Here is a 22,525-nt window from a genome sequence, read left to right as displayed (position 1 = left end):
TATTAGACATACTTGACTACTCAGGCCTAATAACTGAGGATAGCTTCATATTATTTTTAGATTTTTATAAGCATTTGACACAGTAGAGCATCAGTTTCTCTTCCACTCCTTTGAGAGACTTGGCTTTGGGGATTTTTTCTGTAAGGCTATTAAGACTCTCTATGCAAATGGTAACAGCTCTATCAAATTGAAATATGGCACCTCACCTAGATTTGAGTTAAAGAGAGGAATTAGGCAAGGTTGTCCTATCTCTCAATACCTGTTTTTATTAATCACCCAACTTCTTTCAAATTCTTTAAATAATAGTCCTGTACAAGGTATTTCCCTAGCTGGTAAAGAAATTATTATAAGCCAGCTGGCTGATGATACTACACTTTTTCTGAAAGACGCTAACCAAATTCCCATATCGATCAATGTGATACAATCCTTTTCCAAAGAGTCTGGTCTATATCTTAACATTAATAAATGTGATCTCATGGCTGTCAAAGATTGTGTGATACCTTCATATTATGTTATTCCAGTAAAAGAAGAACTTACATATTTAGGCATAACTGTTACAAAGGATCAGAAGTCTAGAGGCTTACTAAATTTTAACCCTCTTATTAAAAAAACCCAGAAGAAGCTAAATCAATGGCTACAGAGGGACTTATCTTTAAAAGGTAGAGTCCTAATAACCAAGGCTGAAGGTATCTCTAGACTAACATATGGTGCTCTATCTTTATATATTGACAGTAAAATAAGCAAGGAGATAGACCAGATGCTTTTCAACTTTCTTTGGAGAAACCGTACCCATTCAATTAGGAAAACTGTTGTAATGAACACTTATGAGAATGGCGGACTGAATTTTCTGGACTTTACTACTTTAAATAATACTTTTAAGATCAATTGGATAAAACAATTCCTAAGAAGACCCACTTCTATCTGGAATTGTATTCCTCATCATGTCTTCTTTACTTTTGGTGGCCTTAACTTCATGTTGTTTTGCAATTATAATATTGACAAAGTTCCAGTGAAACTTTCTGCTTTTCATCGGCAGGTTTTCTTGTCATGGTCCTTAATTTATAAACACAATTTCTCTCCACACATATATTATATATGGAATAATCGGGATATATTGTATAAAAATACCTCTTTGTTTTTAGAATATTGGTTCTGAAATAATATCCTATTGGTGAGCCAACTGGTAAATGCAGAGGGAATTTTACTCAGTTATAAAGAATTCTTATCACTTTACAAGGTCCCTGTAACACCTAAAGATTTTGCAATTGTTTTAGATGCCATTCCCTCAGGTGTTGCTATGTTATTCAGGAACGTGTCAAGACATGACCCTCAGAGCCTACCTTCTGTTGACCCTGTTGACTCATCAGTAGGAAAGATTTGTTTCTCTTTTGGTCCATTCAACAACACAGCGATACGAACCTTGTTTCAGCAGGATGTTGTACCTTATGTCATGCCTTATTGGAATGGATTTATTGATAATATCTGTTGGAAAAAAGTTTGGATGTTGCCACACACATACCTACTTGTTAACAAAATTAAGGAAGTTTCCTTTAAAATGATTCATAAATATTATCCTGCCAACCACTATATGAAGAAGTTTAAGGAAAACATCAACTCAAATTGCTCCTTTTGTAATGACCACCCAGAAACAGTGTGGCATCTTTTTTGGCATTGTGTGCATGTAAGAAAATGGTGGCAAGACATCAGTAGGTTTATAATTGAACACATTTATGAAGATTTTATACTATTGTGGAGAGATGTACAATAGAAATAAGCTGAAACATTTTTATGTAATTCATTTCATTATTCTTTTGGCCAAATTTCATATACACAAATGTAAATTTACAAACAGAAAACCACATTTTCGTACCCTACAAAAGGAAATTGAACTGTATTTTAAGATGGTTAAATACTCTAACAAAAAAGCTGTTAGAATTGTAAGTACAGTGGGGCAAAAAAGTATTGTCAGCCACCAATTGTGCAAGTTCTCCCACTTAAAGATAAGAGGCCTGTAATTTATCATAGGTACACTTCAACTATGACAGGCAAAATGAGAGAAAAAAAAAATCCAGAAAATCACATTGTAGGATTTTAAATGAATTTATTTGCAAATTATGGTGGAAAATAAGTATTTAGCCTTCCCAAATCAATACATGTGCTTTATGTATTGATAAATAAAAAAAATTGAGAACAAACACCTATTCTGGCAATTTACACCACAGTTGGTCAACCTCGCACCCGTGTAATTTGTTTTTTTAAATGCTGTCTGATGTAGGAAAATATAAACCTTTGTGTGATCGTGATTGATAATGCCCTTGTTTGAAATGAATAAAATACACATTTCATGTTTGGGGGACTCATCTAACTTGGGTTACAGTATTTATAGGAACACATTTAATGTGAGACGTAAACACAATGATTCAAATGTAATTACTTTTGTCACTGACAACTAGGGGACAATGCATTTCATACACACCCAGAAAAAGTACTCGCATGGAAGAGAAATGTGTATATGACCACAAAGAAAACAAATCTTTATTTATTTTCTTATCAAGATACATTAAAAGGATACAGACACATTGGAATAAAAAACACTTGAGAAAAAAAATGTAATTGTAGCATAATTATCTCTCCAACATACAAAATTCTAACCCCCTCTCCATCCCTCCCAACTGTTTGATGGCCAACCATCCCAGTCTCCCATCCCAAAACCACTCAATGACAGAGAGCAATGTTCACATGTACAGTATTTTAACCTTCTCCAAAATATGAAGTAATTACAAGCTTTTTTTAAAAGGTTTTATATATAAAAAAAAAAACTGACATTATCAATAGGTCAAGTTTTTTCTTCTTCAGATTAGTATTTTCACTAAGCATTTTAACACTTAAAATTTGTTTTAGAAACATTACAAAAGCCCACATTGGGACCAAACTTGCATATAAATCCTTCATTTCTACCCCAGTACTGGCTGTCAGTTCCCAATGCCTGAGGGAGCATGAGGAATTATAATATCCAATTAAGCATCGATTTAATCTAACGCACCCTTTCATCATAAAACACAAAAAGGTAAAACACAGATTCAAACCATATCAATCCACAAGTAAAGACATCACTGGAGATTCCTCTCCCATCATATCATTAAAAACATGACTTCTGTACCCAAGTCAATACATATTGCTGCTTTAGTAATGACATTCTGACGACCAGCTCGTAACATAATTTGCCATGTCTGTTCAAAAGCAAGAGCGAAACAGTCCATTGTCATAAATGCTGTGACTTAATCTATGGGTGGGGGATCTGAATGCATGTTTTATACGTACAGGTGGCAACATGCACAGGGGCCATCTTAGAATGGAGTTTTACACACCTTGAATGTTTATGGCTTAATTCTGTCTCCTTCACTAAAAATAACCCATCTTTCTCACAATAAGGGCCTTAAAGACAACAGCATCTATTCCGTATGTCTCAAACCACAGTAACCCATCAGATCCACATCCAGAACACACTTTTGAATATCTTCCAAACCTACATGAAATTAATGTATTCTACCCTGTTACACCTTACACCTTTTCCTAAACCATTACTCTCTCCTACCATTGTATTGATGATCCAAGACCGTTCTACGAGAGGTCGTTCTCGCAGGTCAAAACCAAAACGCACCCCAAAGGCTTTACAGAGACGGATCCAGAAAGTCTCGCTCTCCGGATGGGTAAAACGTGGCTGTAACAAGCATGACAATCAAGTGATAGGAGACAAGGCAAGACTCAAATGGATTGTGATGACAAACAAGAAAAACAGAGCTCAAACTACTAGGGGTCAACAGCATTTTTTCCCTCACTATCAAACCATCAAACGTAACTTCTGATAGGCTTGTGGAGATAGAGGGGGGATCAGTTCTTATTTGGGTGTGTGGAAAGGGGGCAGGGTGACAGTGCAAATTAAAGTCTAACAGAATGAGTGTCCAAAAGTAGAATATGATTATTTGACAAGTATGCTTGAATGATGAGTCATACAAAGTACTTCACCTCAACCTCCCAGACCTATGAAGGAACATGGTTTCATTAACATCTAACTAGACTTTCCCGGAAAAATAATCAAAAGAAACATGCTATAAACTCCTGTCCCATTTAGCCTTCCCAATAGAAATAGAATAACTAGAATGGACATTCAGTCAAATTGCAGTGGTTTGAGAGACTTTGTCCCTTCTAGTATTTCTATTTCTTTCTATGGCCTTCCCACATCCCCAACCAAATTGGTGTCACCCTCTCAAAAAGCTGCAAATATTTACACAAATAAGACCCGGAGGAAAAAATAAAGTGTTTTAACACCATTATTTCAGGATGAGAAATATTTCAGAGTTTAAATTACACAGTTAAAAATATTTGCCATTAAAAAAGGGGAGCAAAATAATTAAGCAAAAAGAGCCGGAATAAAATACTACAAAGCCCAAAGCCCAGCGCGTGTATGTGGGTGTAAGTGTGTGTAGAGAAGTAATGTTGGCATGTGTATGTGTGAGCTCAATGTGGGTGTCAGTAAAGTGTGTGTGTGTGTGGTAAGCAGCACGTCAGCTTTTGGGAGGTAACAGAACAAAAAAATATGACAACAGAAAACGACTACTGGACTGGTATGGCGTGCGCTGCTGCACTAGCAGGTGGACGTGCAGGGTGGTGACCCCCCCCCCTTAGTCCTCCAGGACGATGGGCTCGCTGGTGCTGGATGGCAGGGTGGGCAGAACCAGGGTCCGGGGACCTAGGGGCAGCTTGACCCTGACCGGGAGGTGAGGTTTTCTGGCTGCACGTCGCATCTCAGACTGAGTCAGGTGTTTTCTCAGAGCCCTTGAGAGGAGAGAAACACACAACACAGTGAATTAGCTATAGGACTGACAAGATCCACATTTGCACACCTAGGAGTCTAATGTCAAAGTGCACAGGTGCAAAGAAGTGAATCCTTCTCGTCTTCAAACTAGTTGAATGCAATATTACGCATTAAATCAACAAATGCAACCTTTTGGTAAAAAAAAAGAATTCTCCCATTGAATTTACTGCCAGAGACCTGATTGATACCTTTTATGTCAGGTATTCCATATACAACAAATGTATAAAACATTAGGAACACCTTCCTAATATTGAGATGCAGCCCTTGTGCTTTCAGAACAGCGTCAATTCGTCGGTGCATGGACTCCACAAGGTGTCAAAAGCGTTCCACAGGGATGCTGGCCCATGTTGAATCCAATGCTTCCCACAGTTGTGTCATGTTGGCTGGATGTCTTTTGAGTGGTGGACCATTTTTGATACAAATGGGAAACGGTTGAGTGTGAAAAACTCAGCAGTGTGGCAGTTCGACACATTCAAACCAGTGCGTCTGGCACCTACTACCCCATTCAAAAGGCACTTAAAAATTGTGTCTTACCCATTCATACACAATCCATGTCTCAAAATCCTCCCCCTCATCTACACTGATTGAAGTGGATTTAACAAGTGACATCCATAAGGGATCATAGCTTTCACCTGGTCAGTCTGTGTCATGGAAAGAGCAACGTTACTAATGTTTTGTACACTCAGGGTACAACACTGTATATTTCTCAACACAAAAAAAAAAGGACAGAATCTAAATTAGAATGCTCAATTGCTGCTTGCTACTAGATACAGAAAGTACTCTGTACAAAAGGACAGTACCTGGTGTCTTTCGTGGCCACAAACACCACGGGGTTGGGTGCGTCTCCCTGGTTCACTTTCTGACGCTTGATCACCGACTGTGAAGTGGTCCTCATGCCCGATGCGAACGGCCTCCCATTGGTGGGGAACGGCAGCCCTGCCGCCTGTGACTAAATGAGAGAAGAACTGTGAGGGAAGAAGTGTGTGCGCTGGCGCGGTGTGCCACGCAAGTGAGTGTGTGTGCGTGTGTGTGTAGCCATTTGGCCCAAGGTGTGGTGATGCTGCTTTGCGCAAAGGTGGAGGAGGGAGATGGACAGATGGTCAGTGGTAGAACCCGACTGATATGGAATTTTTGGGTCCGATACCAATTTTATGGAAGCAAAAGTGACCGATTACCAATACCCCTGCCCATATAGTTTTTATTTTTAGAGGTGGAATAAAAACATTTTTTACCCCAAATGTTTTTTGTACAAATTGTGCTCCAAAGGATAAGCAGACACTCTAAATTATGATTTCTTAACTATATATTTAAAATGTACATTTAAGAACATTTTCTGGTTTACAGAATATCCATCAAAACCAACTTTAACCTCTATAAATACGACAGTAAATACAAAACTGTTTTAGTTTACCTTTTTAGCTACCACTTAAAGATATGCCTATCTAAAGCAGTGCTAAACTACCACAAAGGGTGGCTGGCTGAATTAAACTGTCTCAAAGTAAATCTGAAACTGCACCGTTCACAAATAAGCTTTGAAATGCAGTAACATGCCGTTTGTAATGTCACCACTAGGTGTCAGCATTTGTATTTAGTAGATATACTACAGGGTTTACAAGAATCAAGAAGGTCATGCAAACACTTAATGACAACCTAGCAATGCAAGTATTTTATGACAAGCAAAAGCTAGCTATTCATTACGACAATGTTTGCTTCATTACACTGTTATACAATACAATGTTTTATTTATTTAACCACTTACCAGCTAAGTTGACTGAGAACACATTCTCATGTACAGCAATGACCTGGTGAATAGTTAGAGGAGAGGGAATGAATGAGCCAATTGGAAGCTGGGAAAGATTAAGGGACCGATTGGGAATTTAGCCATGACACCGGGATTAACACCCTTACGATAAGTGCCATGGGATCTTTAGAGACCAGAGTCAGGACACCTGTTTAACGTCCCATTCTAAAGACGGCACCTTACACAGGGCAATGTCCCCAATCCCTGCCCTTGGGTATTGGGCTATTCTTTTTTTAAGACCAGAGGAAAGAGTGCCTCCTGCTGGCCCTCCTAGCAGCATCTGGTCTCCCATCCAGGGACCGGTCATGATTAACCCTGCTTAGCTTCCGAGACAAGCCAGCAGTGGGATGCAGGGTGGTATACAAAATGTATTGGCTATATATTTCAACTGCAAATCGTGACTGAAAACATTTATGACTGAAAATATTTATTTAATTTTTTTGTAATGTAGCAGATGTTCTTATCTAGAGCGACTAATAGTAGTGAGCGCATAGATTTTTCGCACTGGTCCCGTGGGACAAGAACCCACAACCCTGGCGTTGCAAGCGCCATGCTCTACCAACTGTGTCACAAGGGACATGCAGGCAAATGTTTTCCACACTGGTTTTAGTCGCACGTTCTAATTTAGCTAGCTGGCTGCAGGATAGCTAGCTAGCTAACATTAGCTACTCATCTCATAAAGAATGCAAACAGATGAATGATAGATCTGCAGCAAATGTCTTGCTTTTTTCAGATTGCATATTTGGGAAAACTAAATAAATAAATCCCATAGCTCACATAATAGGCCCAGACAGTAAGAGTTATTTTTGTATCTAGGACGAGTGTTGACTTTTTGCACCAGTTCAGTGTCAGCACATAGTGCCTTGCGAAAGTATTCGGCCCCCTTGAACTTTGCGACCTTTTGCCACATTTCAGGCTTCAAACATAAAGATATAAAACTGTATTTTTTTGTGAAGAATCAACAACAAGTGGGACACAATCACGAAGTGGAATGACATTTATTGGATATTTCAAACTTTTTTAACAAATCAAAAACTGAAAAATTAGGCGTGCAAAATTATTCAGCCCCTTTACTTTCAGTGCAGCAAACTCTCTCCAGAAGTTCAGTGAGGATCTCTGAATGATCCAATGTTGACCTAAATGACTAATGATGATAAATACAATCCACCTGTGTGTAATCAAGTCTCCGTATAAATGCACCTGCACTGTGATAGTCTCAGAGGTCCGTTAAAAGCGCAGAGAGCATCATGAAGAACAAGGAACACACCAGGCAGGTCCGAGATACTGTTGTGAAGAAGTTTAAAGCTGTATTTGGATACAAAAATATTTCCCAAGCTTTAAACATCCCAAGGAGCACTGTGCAAGCGATAATATTGAAATGGAAGGAGTATCAGACCACTGCAAATCTACCAAGACCTGGCCGTCCCTCTAAACTTTCAGCTCATACAAGGAGAAGACTGATCAGAGATGCAGCCAAGAGGCCCATTATCACTCTGGATGAACTGCAGAGATCTACAGCTGAGGTGGGAGACTCTGTCCATAGGACAACAATCAGTCGTATATTGCACAAATCTGGCCTTTATGGAAGAGTGGCAAGAAGAAAGCCATTTCTTAAAGATATCCATAAAAAGTGTTGTTTAAAGTTTGCCACAAGCCACCTGGGAGACACACCAAACATGTGGAAGAAGGTACTCTGGTCAGATGAAACCAAAATTGAACTTTTTGGCAACAATGCAAAACGTTATGTTTGGCGTAAAAGCAACAGAGCTCATCACCCTGAACACACCATCCCCACTGTCAAACATGGTGGTGGCAGCATCATGGTTTGGGCCTGCTTTTCTTCAGCAGGGACAGGGAAGATGGTTCAAATTGATGGGAAGATGGATGGAGCCAAATACAGGACCATTCTGGAAGAAAACCTGATGGAGTCTGCAAAAGACCTGAGACTGGGACGGAGATTTGTCTTCCAACAAGACAATGATCCAAAACATAAAGCAAAATCTACAATGGAATGGTTCAAAAATAAACATATCCAGGTGTTAGAATGGCCAAGTCAAAGTCCAGACCTGAATCCAATCGAGAATCTGTGGAAAGAACTGAAAACTGCTGTTCACAAATGCTCTCCATCCAACCTCACTGAGCTCGAGCTGTTTTGCAAGGAGGAATGGGAAAAAATGTCAGTCTCTCGATGTGCAAAACTGATAGAGACATACCCCAAGCGACTTACAGCTGTAATTGCAGCAAAAGGTGGCGCTACAAAGTATTAACTTAAGGGGGCTGAATAATTTTGCACGCCCAATTTTTCAGTTTTTGATTTGTTAAAAAGTTTGAAATATCCAATAAATGTCGTTCCACTTCATGATTGTGTCCCACTTGTTGTTGATTCTTCACAAAAAAATACAGTTCTATATCTTTATGTTTGAAGCCTGAAATGTGGCAAAAGGTCGCAAAGTTCAAGGGGGCCGAATACTTTCGCAAGGCACTGTAAGTAGAACAGATTGCTAGCTAGCTAAGCTAACTACCTTGCTGGCTTGATAGCTAAGCTAACCATGTTAACTAAGTGAGAATGTGATGAGGACAGGGCTGCTTGCTTGAAGTGTACTTTTGATGATTTACCTATTCAAATACACTGGCTGTAACAAGCTACTCACTGTCAAACCACCATGCCAACTCGTGCACATTGTGACCTAGGGCTGAACGATGTTCAATGAGCAGCTGGTAGAGAGCCCTCGTCAGGCAACCATTGAATATAAAATAAAAATGACCGCAAATGTGCAGACGTATATGTTTATTCTATGTATATAATATTGGCGCTTTATCTGTGGAATAAAAACAACAAAAAAAAAATATATATATATATATATTTCTGTGAAAGGCTAATATCGGCCGACAATATTGGTCAACAGATTTATCGGTCGGGCTCTAGTCAGTGAATCTCCCATTGTAACAAAGGAACCAGAACCAGTTTGCTAGTCTCTCCCTCTCCACAGTCTGAGTAGCCTGGGACAAGGGACGCTATCCAAGGTTACATTAACAGAGGAAAGATAACAGGCCGTCTATACCAAACAAGAACCAGTCAGTGTCACATATGGTTTGACTGACATATCAGGGAAGTCAAAATGGTGGTTGTGGTGTGTTTGTGTGTGAGGACTGAGGAGTACTCACGCTACTGTCAAAGGGCCTCTTCCCGAGCAGGCCTGATCCCCCGCGGGGCTGGTTGGCCTGGTTGCGGTTGATGGGTGTGGGAGCGCCTCTGGGGGCCTTCAGCTTGAGTGGAGCCTGGATGGCTAGGGAGAGGACAGGAGAGGCATAAATCACAAACCAAAATCAAGACACTTACAACAGGAAGGAGCCTAACTATTGCATTGAAGCTATAAAGAGTATTGAAAGAGAATTGACATAGAAGTACAAAAGAGGATTGTAGGGGAAAGCTACAGGCAAGTGTTTTGAGTCCCAATAGTTCACAATGCTATTTTGAGACGTAAAATAAATAAAAAGATCTCTTAGGAGCTCTCTGGTGGTTGGTAGATTCTCACCCAGTTCCTTCACTATAGTGGCCAGCGGTGGTCGAGGGATAGAGCGGTTCTTTATAGGGGCCTTGGTTGCTTTAGGCAACCTTATCATACCTGAGGAAGAAAAGATGACGATAAGCAGTGCAAGTGTGAAAATCACATGTCTGAATGTGTGTGGGTGTCTACATATACACACCGTGTGTGTGTGTGTATAAAGTATCTCCTCTACTCACACTCGGCCTTGACGGCGTTTGCATTGATGGAGGCGTAGGGGCGGCGTGCCGCGCGGCGGGGCTGCAGGATGTCAGTGCAGACACGGCGGGCAATACGCGTCAGCTTGGTGGTCTGCAGGATGAATGTCTGCCGGTTCTTGGCCAGCAGCTTGGCGCGCCCCCCGCTTGTCGTGAACGGGGACAGGCCTTGCACCTCCTGGCGGGTCATGTGACCGCGCGGAGTGGACTCCTGAGGAGGGGCCAAAAGAGTCAAGTTACCATGTTGCAATATCATGACTGGTCAGACTGACTGTTTAGGGTCCATTGCAATAGGGTCCGTGCTATCCGGTATCCTTGGGACATCACTACCCCCCATTGAAGTTGAAATTTAAAATGGTTAACTAAGGGTTATGGTAAGATTAAGGGTTAGCGTAGGGATGTCCGAAGGATTCCGGCTAGCACAGCCATCTCACTAGTCTAGTCTACAGTGGCTTCCTCTCCTCGTCTCCTGCCGCTGTAATGATCTGATAACACAGGGTAGGTGAAAGCAACAAGGTGGATGCCCACCAGGAATTATGAAATGAAAATATGAACGCACTCTTCCCTGTTCAATGTAGATAAAGGAAAGGAAATCACTTAAGGTTACGGAGATGAACCGAGGTTTAGGGAAGCTGGTTAGTGAAAGCAGACGTACCGAGACAGATCTTGCGGCGCCCTCTAGCTGTGTGGGGGTCTTCAGGCCTCCATACTTCTTCCAGTAGATCCAGCAGGAGGCACACAGTCTGCACTGCATGTTGGGAGGACCCCATGCGTACCACTGTGCTGACTGGGCAGCTGGAAGAGGCAAGGTGTTTGTATTAGCTCACAAGAAAAGTAACACTATTTGTTTGGTCTATGGAGCCCCTGGCTCTGGCAATTAGACAATTGAAGGAATTTACACCAATATCTCCATTCGACGGATCTCAATCCCCCCCAAAACACTTTGAAGATCATAGACAAATCCCGGTGGAGGACGCCAACAACAAAAATGTGTCACTGTCCCAAAACTTGGAGCTCACTCTATCCCTTAATGCAAACTACGCTTTGGTCCGATTATTGCTCACACAATTTTCTATTTGGCGCAAAATGTTAAAACAACGTAACTGGGAATCCGTACCCATGCCAATATCATGGACTGTAATGGTTTGAAAACATTCCTAGATTTGAAAAACATTACCAGGCAACTCCTTTTTTACAACTTAGGTCTAGTATGCTGGCCTATAGAGTCCCACGGAAAACCCAACTACCGAACCATCCAATGATTATCTGGGCTCCCAAAAGGACTGATCTCTATAATATATAAACTACTTTTGGAAAGCTCATATTCTGAGCAAGCTATTAAAAACAATTATGGTCCACAGATTTAAGTGAATATGAACAACCCTTTAACCACAGAAACAACCCTTAAACCACAGAAAATGGAAAATTATGACCATGGCATCCCGTAATCCGAACCATCAATTTACACATTTTAAGTTTGTTCACAGACTATTTAACAGCAAGAAACATTTTGCAATGAAATTGGCCCCAACTCCCAACTGTTCAACATGTCCCCTAACTCACACAATGTGAGAGTGCCCTGCAGTTAAATGCTTCTGGGACAAAATTACACCATTCATTCCCAAAGTGCATGAATGGCAAATATTCAATACTTTGCATCTACTAATGCTACTTAACGATGATAGCTCCTTGAAAATCAATACATCAGAGACTATTACTGCTGGCAGGCAGCACTGCTGCAAAAAAGCTAAAATGATGTTGGCTCTTAGATGGCACTCACCTCACCAACTCCCAATTGCCAAGTGGATACAGTTAGTATTTGAAGTTATAACATACGAATTATCAAACAGTGCGAATGAATGGTGAGAGGCAACAAACAATTGAGGCCTGGACAAATATACTTGACTAGAGAATAATCTGAGCTAAAGCCCAACAAATAAACAATCTATTAAGGCCAAACATGAAAATATATATGACACACACAAAGTAAACAAATTTAAATGTAACATGCAAATTTTTTATTTTTTTTACTGAGATACAATTCATTTAAGGAATTCAGTCAATTTCAATGAATGAGGTCCTAATCTATGGATTTCACATGACTGGGAATACAGATATGCATCTGTTGGTCACAGATACCTTAAAACAAAGTTTTGCTTGAGCGTCTTATTGCAAACAGGATGCATGTTTTGGAAACATTTTATTCTGTACAGGATTCCTTCTTTTCACTCTGTCAATTAGGTTAGTATTGTTGAATAACTACAATGTTGTTGATACATCCTCAGTTTTATTCTTTCACAGCAATTAAACTCTGTAGATTTTAAAGTCGCCATTGACCTCATGGTGAAATTCCTGAGCTGTTTCTTTCCTCTCTGGCAACTGAGTTAGGAAGGAGAGCTGTATCTTTGCAGTGACTGGGTGTATTGATAAACCATCCCAAGTGTAATTAATAATATCCATTTGAAATTATGGGTGTATTGTGTGAAGGGCAGTAACAAAATTGAAATTCAATCCATTTTAAATTCAGAGTGTAAAAACAAAATACGGAAAAAGTCAAGGGGTGTGAATTCTTTCTGAGGATAGTGTAAATGTACACATTTTTATCTGTTTTACATTCTTTGCTTTCAGACCCACAAAGAAGGGGTGGTATGGGATGGTTGCTGGGGAGGGGTGGGAAGCATGGTTTCCAAGTGGTGGGGTGGGGTGGGAGGAGGCTCACCTATGTTTTCTTTCTCTCTTTACACATACTTTTTGGCTCTGTGATGCAAGCCAACTATTACATTATCTGAACGTGTGTATAGTGCGTGTAGCCCCGCCCAACAAGAAAATGAATAAAGATTTGTTAAAAAATATAAATTGCATGACGTTAAAAAGGTACATACGCGCATTTATCAATACAGTGAGACAGAGAGAGAGAGACTTTCAAGACACACATGTACTCACTGTGGCAGCTCTCGCAGCTCAGTCCTTTCTGGAAGCCAGCGGCCCCGTTCATGCCAGGCTTGTTACCAGGAGCCATGATCTGGTTGGGGTTGGGTTTGGTGCTGGAGGGAGGGGAAAATGCGTCATAATGGTATTTGATGCAAGGATAGTAATATTGAGGAGAATGCAGTTCAGACCGATACTCACTAGGTGGGGATGTACACCTGTTTCAGCTTGCTGTCTGCTTCTGCTGCCTTTAGTCGTTTCTGAAAGGGTATAAACATTTGATACAATTAGCACAGGAATAGCAAGTAGGTTATTGGAGCGGGTTGAGAGCTTCAAGTTCCTTGTTGTCCACATCACCAACAACGTCCAAGCACACCAAGACAGCCGTGAAGAGGGCATGACAAAACCTATTCCCGCTCAGGAAACGGAAAACATTTTGTATGGGTCCTCAAATGCTTCTACAGCTGCACCATCGAGAGCACTGGTTGCATCACTGCCTGGTATGGCAACTGCTCGGCCTCCGACTGCAAGGAACTACAGAGGGTAGTGCGTACGGCCAAGTACATCACTGGGGCCAAGCTTCCTGCCATCCAGGACCTCTAATACCAGGCAGTGTCGGAGGAAGGCCCTAAAAATTGTCAAAGACTCCAGTCACCCTAGTCAGACTATTCCCTCTGTTACCGCATGGCAAGTGGTACCGGAGCACCAAGTCTAGGTCCAAGAGGCTTCTAAACAACTTCTACACCCAAGCCATAAGACTCTTGAACACCTAATCAATTTGCATTACCTGTGCTCCCCCCCCCCCTTCTTTAACACCACCGCTACTCTGTTGTTATCTACTTTAGTCACTTGAAGACCTACATGTACATATTACCTCAACTAACTGGTGCCCCCGCACATTGTACTGGTACCCCCCTGTATATAGTCTCGCTATTGTTATTTTACTGCTACTCATTAATTACTTGTTACTTTTATTTCTTATTCTTGTCCATATTATTTTTTAAAACTGCATTGTTGTTTAAGGGCTCGTAAATAAGCATTTCACTGTAAGGTCTACATCGGTTGTATTCAGCACATGTGACTAATAACATTTGATAGGCGTGAATGAAACTACTATTTATACATCGGTGAAACAACTGACAAATACAAACCATGTCATATTGTCATTGAGAGGTGAGAGGAGGTGAATTACCTGTTGGATGTAGCGGTCAGTAGTCTTCCACATGTAGTAGAACTGGACCACACTGGCTAGTGACTTCCATGGTAACTAAAAAAAAAGGACAGGTATAAACACCACACAAATCAGAATCACCAATGCCATCTGTGACCAGTAGAACATACACCATAGGTGCATAGCATGACAATAAGGAAGGTGTTAAGATATCCCCCCCACCCCAAAAAAAAAGGTAGGGGCAAATGGAATCATTTTTGCTTTTCTTGGCTAAATGTTTTATAGCATTTTCCATTGTGTGCCCTAATGAACATGACCTTGGAGTCATGAATGAAGGACCGTAGGGGTGTCATTGAGATCATTGTTCACTACTTACAAAGTCCTGGCGGATGTCGTTAAAGTCCTTGCCGTACTTCTCCAGGGCCTCTTCAAACAGCATGGCCTCCGAGGCACTCCACTCCTCCATCTCGTCACGGCAGAGGACCGGCCCGCCCTGCGGGACCAACGTGGACATGGCCTTGGCTAGGTCGTAACCGTTCTTCTGCAGGGTGTCCATGGCATGGAACTAGAAGGGGGAGATTAGGTCGTGATGATTTTGGCACAGGTCGCATTATTCAAGTTTTTGTAAATATGTGATATTGCATATAGTATTAGAGAAATATTACGATACAATGTCCATTTCTGCTACTAATTACTGCAAGGTAGATGTCCGTTAGTTTAGGGGGTAGTGGAGCACTTGCTGACTGTCTCGTCACCATGGGACATGGATAAAGTGTGTGTGTCTCACCAGTGTGATGTCTCTGGAGGCTGCTGCAGCACTCATATGCAGGCTGGGTTGACGGATGGAGCTACTGCAGTCCAGGGCTCTGGCAAACGTCCCCACAGCACTGGAACACACACACACAACCATCAAATATCATAATTAGAATCTATGACAAACCCAGTACTGAAACACACATTACAAACTTATTTTTGTCTGGGCATTTTGATACCCAATCAGATGGGGTTTAGTAAATGTGACATCATATGGCCACAAGATGGCACTCCAGCTTGATGTAATCAAGGAGTCTTTCACTACAATGTCGATTCCCTCCAAAAACAGGGACAAACATGCTGTGTGTTTGACTGGGGTCCTCCTGCTACTACACCGCTTAGGCAAGATCATTCAAAGATGTCTACAGGAAATGACTGTGCTACAATTAAACCAAAAGGTGGACTTCGAAACTCAAATCAGAATGTTCACCAAGCTCACGAGGCACCCTGACAACGTCCCGACGACAAGAACCTCCATAGAAACAGGGCCGGGTTGTAACGTAACCAGGGCAACCTGTGACGGATGAAGGGGGACAGGGGACACTCACCGAGCCACCACCAGGAACTGGTCAATCTGGGGGTCTTTGAGCTGGTTGTCAGGGTCCCAGACCTTGGTCTCCAGCTTTTCCTGGATACGGGTGTGTGTTTCACCTGTGAGGGACAATACCAATAGAACAACGATCAGACACGTTAACTAATGACGCAGGAGATGGTCAAAGATACTGGTTGTGTGGCCCACTATTTGGGTAGACACTGGTCGATGGCTATAACAAGATAGAGACTTGAGAGGAGAGGAAATGGTGAAAGAGGAATAGGAGAGGGGGATAAGCAGAAGAGAAAAAAAATATGAATGAGCAGAGGATGCGAGAGGAAGGGGACAGAAATTACAGCGTGTGCAGGCAGGCAGTCCAAACTACTCTTACGTAGTCTCCAGAGGATGAACAGCTATGTCCGTCTGACCAGAAAGAACCAGTGTCAGACACACAGGGGCTCGAACACCTTCCACAAAAAGTCAACCTTCAACTTAACACTGGCTACACTAGGGAACATAAAATAGGGCAGCAGCTTACCACACCACCTGCCTGAAGGGCCCTATCCATGGGCGTATTCAGTGGGGAGCAAAATCTCCAATAAGAACAGTTACAGTTATGAATCTAACTACTGTTCCCTGAAGGAGGGAACGAGGTATAACATACTATGGGGGGGGGTCAAAGCCTGAAGCAAACGGAAATCACGCACAACGGGCAAATAGATGCAGAGTCCACCCTTGGAAGCCCCGGCATCGTTCTCTCCTTTTGGGAAGAGTAGTTGTATTCATAACTATACGTTCCCTTTGTCAGTCAGTATGTTATACCGAGTGACTACGGGGGACATACAATCATGCCCAAAGCTGGCTCAAAGGGTACCAAACTAGGAGGCCCACGACAGCCCGAGCTGACATGTTTCACCGGCTCCAAAAAGGTGTTACAGAAAACACATTTTCCCCTTAATACTTAGCCGAGAAACCTGATCTGTCATAGCCCAACATAGGGAACCAGAACGAACGTGCTGCAACTTGGCTATGCGTACTGACACACTGCCACCGCACCCCAAGTCCAGACCCCACGGGTCCTGGAACAATACTTAACTTGTGTCTGAAAATACAAAAAAGGAACCACAAGTCCAATACAACACTTGTCATGACTTGGTAAAGTGCACACACTTGCTACATAGCATCGACCAGAGTCGATGAAACACGGCAGCAGAGGATCAAACCCACAGAAAACTTGCAGTAACCTGGAAACAGAGTACCCGCACACTGCCACAGCAGCCCAAGGTACAAACCCACAGGGAACTGTGGTAACCCTGATAAATGCACACTGTGTGCCACACATCAAGGCTCAACACCACAGGGAAACTGTGGTAACCCAGACAAAATGCTGTCTAACATCGACCAAGTCCATAGACCTAACCGGTTACAAAGGCCTCATACAGACATCAAAGGATTTCACGGAATCTGAAAAACTTGAAATCATGCGCAATGCAGGAAACCAAGGCAGCCCAAGGCTAAATCCCACCAGGGCAACTGTGGTAACCCGGATAAATATGCAACCTGCACGCTGATCAACAGCCACTCCCGGACCCAGCCATAAGAACACTATGAGCCACACTGGAAGCAGTTACAGCCAAGCAATAAAAAAAACACATAGGTACAGTGTGTGGGGAACCCCAACTCGCTGCAGAACAGATATCAACAATCGTCAAGTCCCTGAACAATGCCCAAGAAGCCACCACACCCCTAGTAGAGAGTGAGCAGGCACACCGCTAGGCAACCCTTGCCCTTTGCTATACGCCAGGGAGATAGCCTCGATAATCCAATTAGAAAGACACAGCTTATAAAGCACCCTACCCCAAGCTGGATTTGCGAAACGGACAAAAAAGCTGGTCACAAACACAGACATGCTTGTGCCTATCCATAGACAGTGCATTTGGAAAGTAGTACGACCCCTTGACTTTTCTACATTTTGTTACATTACAGCCTTATTCCAAAATGGATTAAAACATTCCCCTCCCCATCAACCTACACACATTACCCCATAATGACAAAGCAAAAACAGGATTTATTTCAGAATGTATTAAAGAAAATGTACTGAAATATCACATTTACCTAAGTATTCTGACCCTTTACTCAGTACTTTGTTGAAGCACTTTTGGCGGCGATTACAGCCTTGGGTATGACGCTACAAGCTTGCCACACCCATTCCACACACATTCTTCTCTGAATATCCTCTCACGCTCGGTCATGTTGGATGGGGAACATCTCTTCACAGCTATTTTCAGGTCTTTTCAGAGATGTTCAATCGGGTTTAAGTCCGGGCTCTGGCTGGGCCACTCAACAAAGCCACTCCTGCGTTGTCTTGGCTGTGTGCTTAGGGTCGTTGTCCTGTTGGAAAGTGAACCCTCACCCGAGATCCTGTGTGCTCCGGAGCAGGTTTTCATCAAGGATCTCTGTACCTTGCTCCATTCATCTTTCCCACAAACCTAGTATCCCAGTCCATGCCACTGAAAAACATCCCCACAGCATCAGACCAGAGAATCTTTTACTTACAGTTAGAGTTCTTTAACTATCTTTTGGCAAACTCCAAGTAGACTGTCATGTGTCTTTTACTGAGGAGTGGTTTCAGTCTGTCCACAGAGGAACTCTGGAGCTCTGTCAGAGAGACCATCGGGTTCTTGGTCACCTCCCTGACCAAGGCCCTTCTCCCCCGATTGCTCAGTTTTGCCAGGCAGCTAGCTCTAGGAAGAGTCTTGGTGGTTCCAAACGTCTTCCATTTAAGAATGATGGAGGCCACTGCGTTCTTGGGGACCTTGAATGCTGCAGATATTTTTTGGTACCCTTCCCCAGATCTGTGCCCCGACACAATCCTGTCTCGAAGCTCTACGGACAATTCCTTCGACCTCATGGCTAAGTTTTTGCTCTGACATGCACTGTCAACTGTGGGACCTTATATAGACAGGTGTGTGTCTCTCCAAAACATGTCCAATCAATTGAATATACCACAGGTTGACTCCAATCAAGTTGCAGAAACATCTCAAGGAGGATCAATGGAAACTGGATGCACCTGAGCTCAATTTCAAGTCTCATAGCAAAGGGTTTGAATACTTTCAGAATGCACTGTACGTGCGTAAAGCGTGCACTGGACACAGGCCATGCAATCGCTGTTCTTCACTGGAAGCAAACGGTGGTGGTGAGAAAGGAAAAGACCTGTAAGACATAGGCATAATGTTGGGCGCAAACTGCATTAGGACGTAACGTCACTTTGGAGTGCTTCCAACTTTGTGGCAACAGTTTGCAGAAGGCCCTTTCCTGTTTCAGCATGACAACGCCCCAATGCGCAATGTGAGGTCCATACAATTTTTTTTTGTTGAGATCGGTGTGGAAGAACTTGACTGGCCTGCACAGAGCCCTGACCTCAACCCCATCAAACACCTTTGGGATGTATTGGAACGCCGACTGCGAGCCAGGCCTAATCGCCCAACACCAGCGCCCGACCTCACTAGTGCTCTTGTGGCTGAATGGAAGCAAGTCCCTGCAGCAATGTTCCAACATCTAGTGGAAATCCTTGTCAGAAGAGTGGAGTCTGTTATAGCAGCAAAAGGGGGACAAACTCCATATTAATGACAAGCAGGTGTCCACATACTTTTGGCCATATAGTGTAAACCGGAAATGTGGAAGAGGAAAAGTCCTGCTCAAAGTGTCTATCAAAGAGCTCAGAATATGAGAAAATCCTTCAACCTGACACCAACCCTCAAATGCGCACCACTTATGTACACAACTCTCTCTGTAAACCCCGTAGCCGTCAAATTCAGCCTTCAGGGGCCAAACACAGAGCCGTTATCTGCGGTCGCGGGTGCCAAATCCTCCCGTGCGCCTGGGACAATAGATTCCGACTACATGCTGTCAGAGAGGCGGCGTCCCTCTCTGCCTGTTGATGTATGCCACCAACATCCTGTTGTCAGACCTTACCAACACATGCTGGCCTTCCAACATCGAAAGGAACCGTCTCAGCGCTAGCAAAACAGTCAGTAGCTCTAGATTGTTGATATGCAGAGCCCTTTGCGCTCTTGACCAAATCCCTCTTTCAGAGTAGCCTACACACAGCGCTCCCCCATCCCAGTAAGGATGAGCCTGTCATGATTACCCTACGGGGACACTACCCGGCCCATGAGAACCCCCTGCAACAGCATTCGCCGGTCTCCCCAAGGATTCAACACCCTTAGGCACGACAGGGATACCTTGAGCAATCCATGACAGTGGCGAGAAGCGGACAGACACGTAGCAACCACCCCTGAAACAGATGCCTCAGACTTACCAGCGGCAATACAGCAATCCGACCCAATAACCATAGGCACACGCGAAAAGCACGAGTGCCCCAGCTGAAAGCGTGCCAGACAGAGACGGAACGCGAACAAAGAGCATGATTCAGAAGTGAGTCCAGAACGAGACCCAGAAACGAAATGTGTTGAGCCGTAGACAAACTACTTTCTTGTGATTCACTGTCAAGCCCAGAGACTGAATATGGGAAACCAGCGGAGCTCCACTTGTTCTATCGACTCCGCTATGACCAGCCAATCATTCAGATAGGCCAATACTCTGATCCCCTGGCACCGCACCGGTGCCAAAGTCTCCTCCACCACCATAGAAAAGGTGAGGGGCGATAGGGAGAATGTATAGCATATGAAAATATGCGTCCTTCAGATCTTTATTTCAAATAATAACAGCATTTTCATTAGATTATGTTACTGTAGGCCAGGGGTAGTCAACAATTTATTTTTTGAACAAAAAAAAATAATTCAAGGGGTGGATCAGCTTTAAAATTGCATTACCCTACAAGGTCCAGAGCCTGCTGGTTTTCTATTCTACCTGATAATTGCACACACCTGGTGTCCCAGGTCTTAAATCAGTCCCTGATTAGAGGGGACAATGACAAAATGAAGTGGCACTGACTACGAGGTCCAGAGTTGAGTTTGAGGGCTGTAGGCTAGATATAAAAACAAAAACACACTACAACCCAAAAAAAAACAACCAAAACACTCCAATTCAAGAGTTCAATCAATTATATTCATGGAGTGCCTTTGTTACAACTATGAAACAGAAAGGACGTGCTGGAACACGGTAAAATATTTTTATAACAAAATATAAATATACCCCAACCACCAAAATGTGCGGTCAAATTATGAAAACATCAGTAGCCTAAATACCATTATAAGCGCCAAGTGGCTTTGATAGATTGTGAAACTCAACACAAAAGCAATAATGGCATTTTAATTCATATAGGTGTCGATAATACAGCATTCAAAAACACTCAATTGTCTTCAGCTCATGCTTACATAGTGTGCGTCTTCACGCAACGGTATCAGTTGGATTTCATCTGGCTGTTTTCCCATGCCCTAACAGTTGCCTAACTTTTACTTGCATGACACACCTTTGTTTGTAGTGCATAATAGTCTCCGTTTGTTTCTTGATTGTGTTCCCGTTGTCATTATTTAGCACCATTGTGGAGCACAATGGCTGTGCAGGTGCCTTATTTTGTTCAGCGGGAGGGAGCTCCCATCTCACTTTGTTCATGGTGCCAACCAGACTGGTTTTCTTTGCAAGTAAATTGTTTGCTAATGTCCATGGTGACATTTCTCCCCTTGCCAGTGTAAGGCTCCACAAGACTCATCACCACATTCTCCAACACTCGCTCACCTGCTGCCCGGTGGATATATTCCCAGATATTGAAAGCCATTAGGCATGTACAACTAACTACGCACACTCTCACTGTGTAGCCTACCCCAAGTAGGTCAGAGTAGTCTGATAAGACTCCTTTGATTCGGTGGACTGATATAAGGTACATACCATTTTAAGATTAGAATGGAGCAATACAATAGAGTGGCCCGCCCTGTTCTTCATTCACATTTGGTGATTAATAACTATGCATCATTCACCCCCCCCCCCCCCCCCATCATACTTTACTTCATATTATTAATCTGTTGTTGTGCGTGTGTGAAATTAGTTTTGCATAGTTAAGGATCAGTTTCGAAGCAGTTATGTGATTATCAACTGGGCACTGCACTTAACTGTCGGAAGAATGAGCGGAGCAGGCCTTACTGTTGGGAGACGGAGGCGTGGGAAAACCTTTATTACGAGCCCTCCTAAAACTGGTTATGACTCCAGTTCTGTTTTGTCAAGGATGGAGGGGGACATGATAAAACATTTTTTTTTTTGACAGAGTAATAAATGACAGAGTAATAAATAACTGCTTTAACACACAAGTCCAGAATGGGACTCTCAGGGCTCTTGGGAACTATGAAGTACTGGCTGTAACAACCACTCTGTACTTCTGACACTGGGACCACCCGAATAGCCTTCTTTTGAAGTAGAGAGACGAAATCTCCTCTTAAGACAGTTGCTATGACCCCTGGGAACACTGACATAATGACACCACGAAAAGGAGGATGCACAGCGCACAGACCGTACCCCCTCGTCACTGTCCTCATCACCCATGGTGAAACTGTGCATGCCCGCCACCGGATGGAGCACGCTCAAAGTATCCCATATATTATCTCCTGAAGGGGCAGAGCTCCAGGATAATTCTTTTTTTTTGTCACGCTTGTTTTCATATCCACCATTCCTGACAACCGTGCGTA

At 42.8% G+C, this 22,525-nt stretch overlaps 1 protein-coding gene across 2 annotated transcripts in view; it reads right to left on the bottom strand.

The window, feature by feature from the left end:
- Positions 1–2,496: 2,496 nt before the first annotated feature.
- Positions 2,497–22,525, bottom strand: part of LOC110531858 (metastasis-associated protein MTA2) — a 32,394-nt gene continuing 12,365 nt past the window's right edge. For both annotated transcript variants that reach the window (XM_021615325.2, XM_021615326.2), the window contains 12 exons: positions 15,901–16,003; positions 15,327–15,426; positions 14,916–15,104; positions 14,561–14,635; positions 13,570–13,628; positions 13,384–13,484; positions 11,096–11,235; positions 10,423–10,651; positions 10,214–10,303; positions 9,843–9,964; positions 5,677–5,825; positions 2,497–4,836 (listed from right to left, as the gene is read on the bottom strand). In XM_021615325.2, coding sequence (XP_021471000.1) covers positions 4,683–4,836; positions 5,677–5,825; positions 9,843–9,964; positions 10,214–10,303; positions 10,423–10,651; positions 11,096–11,235; positions 13,384–13,484; positions 13,570–13,628; positions 14,561–14,635; positions 14,916–15,104; positions 15,327–15,426; positions 15,901–16,003 — 1,511 coding nt within the window. In that variant the 3' untranslated portion in view covers positions 2,497–4,682. The remainder of the gene's footprint in view (positions 4,837–5,676; positions 5,826–9,842; positions 9,965–10,213; positions 10,304–10,422; positions 10,652–11,095; positions 11,236–13,383; positions 13,485–13,569; positions 13,629–14,560; positions 14,636–14,915; positions 15,105–15,326; positions 15,427–15,900; positions 16,004–22,525) is intronic.

The sequence above is a fragment of the Oncorhynchus mykiss genome, chromosome 9 (assembly GCF_013265735.2).
Source record: "Oncorhynchus mykiss isolate Arlee chromosome 9, USDA_OmykA_1.1, whole genome shotgun sequence".
Classification (NCBI taxonomy): domain Eukaryota; kingdom Metazoa; phylum Chordata; class Actinopteri; order Salmoniformes; family Salmonidae; genus Oncorhynchus; species Oncorhynchus mykiss.
Note: the sequence above shows the minus strand (reverse complement) of the source record. Positions and strands in the feature narration are given on the sequence as shown.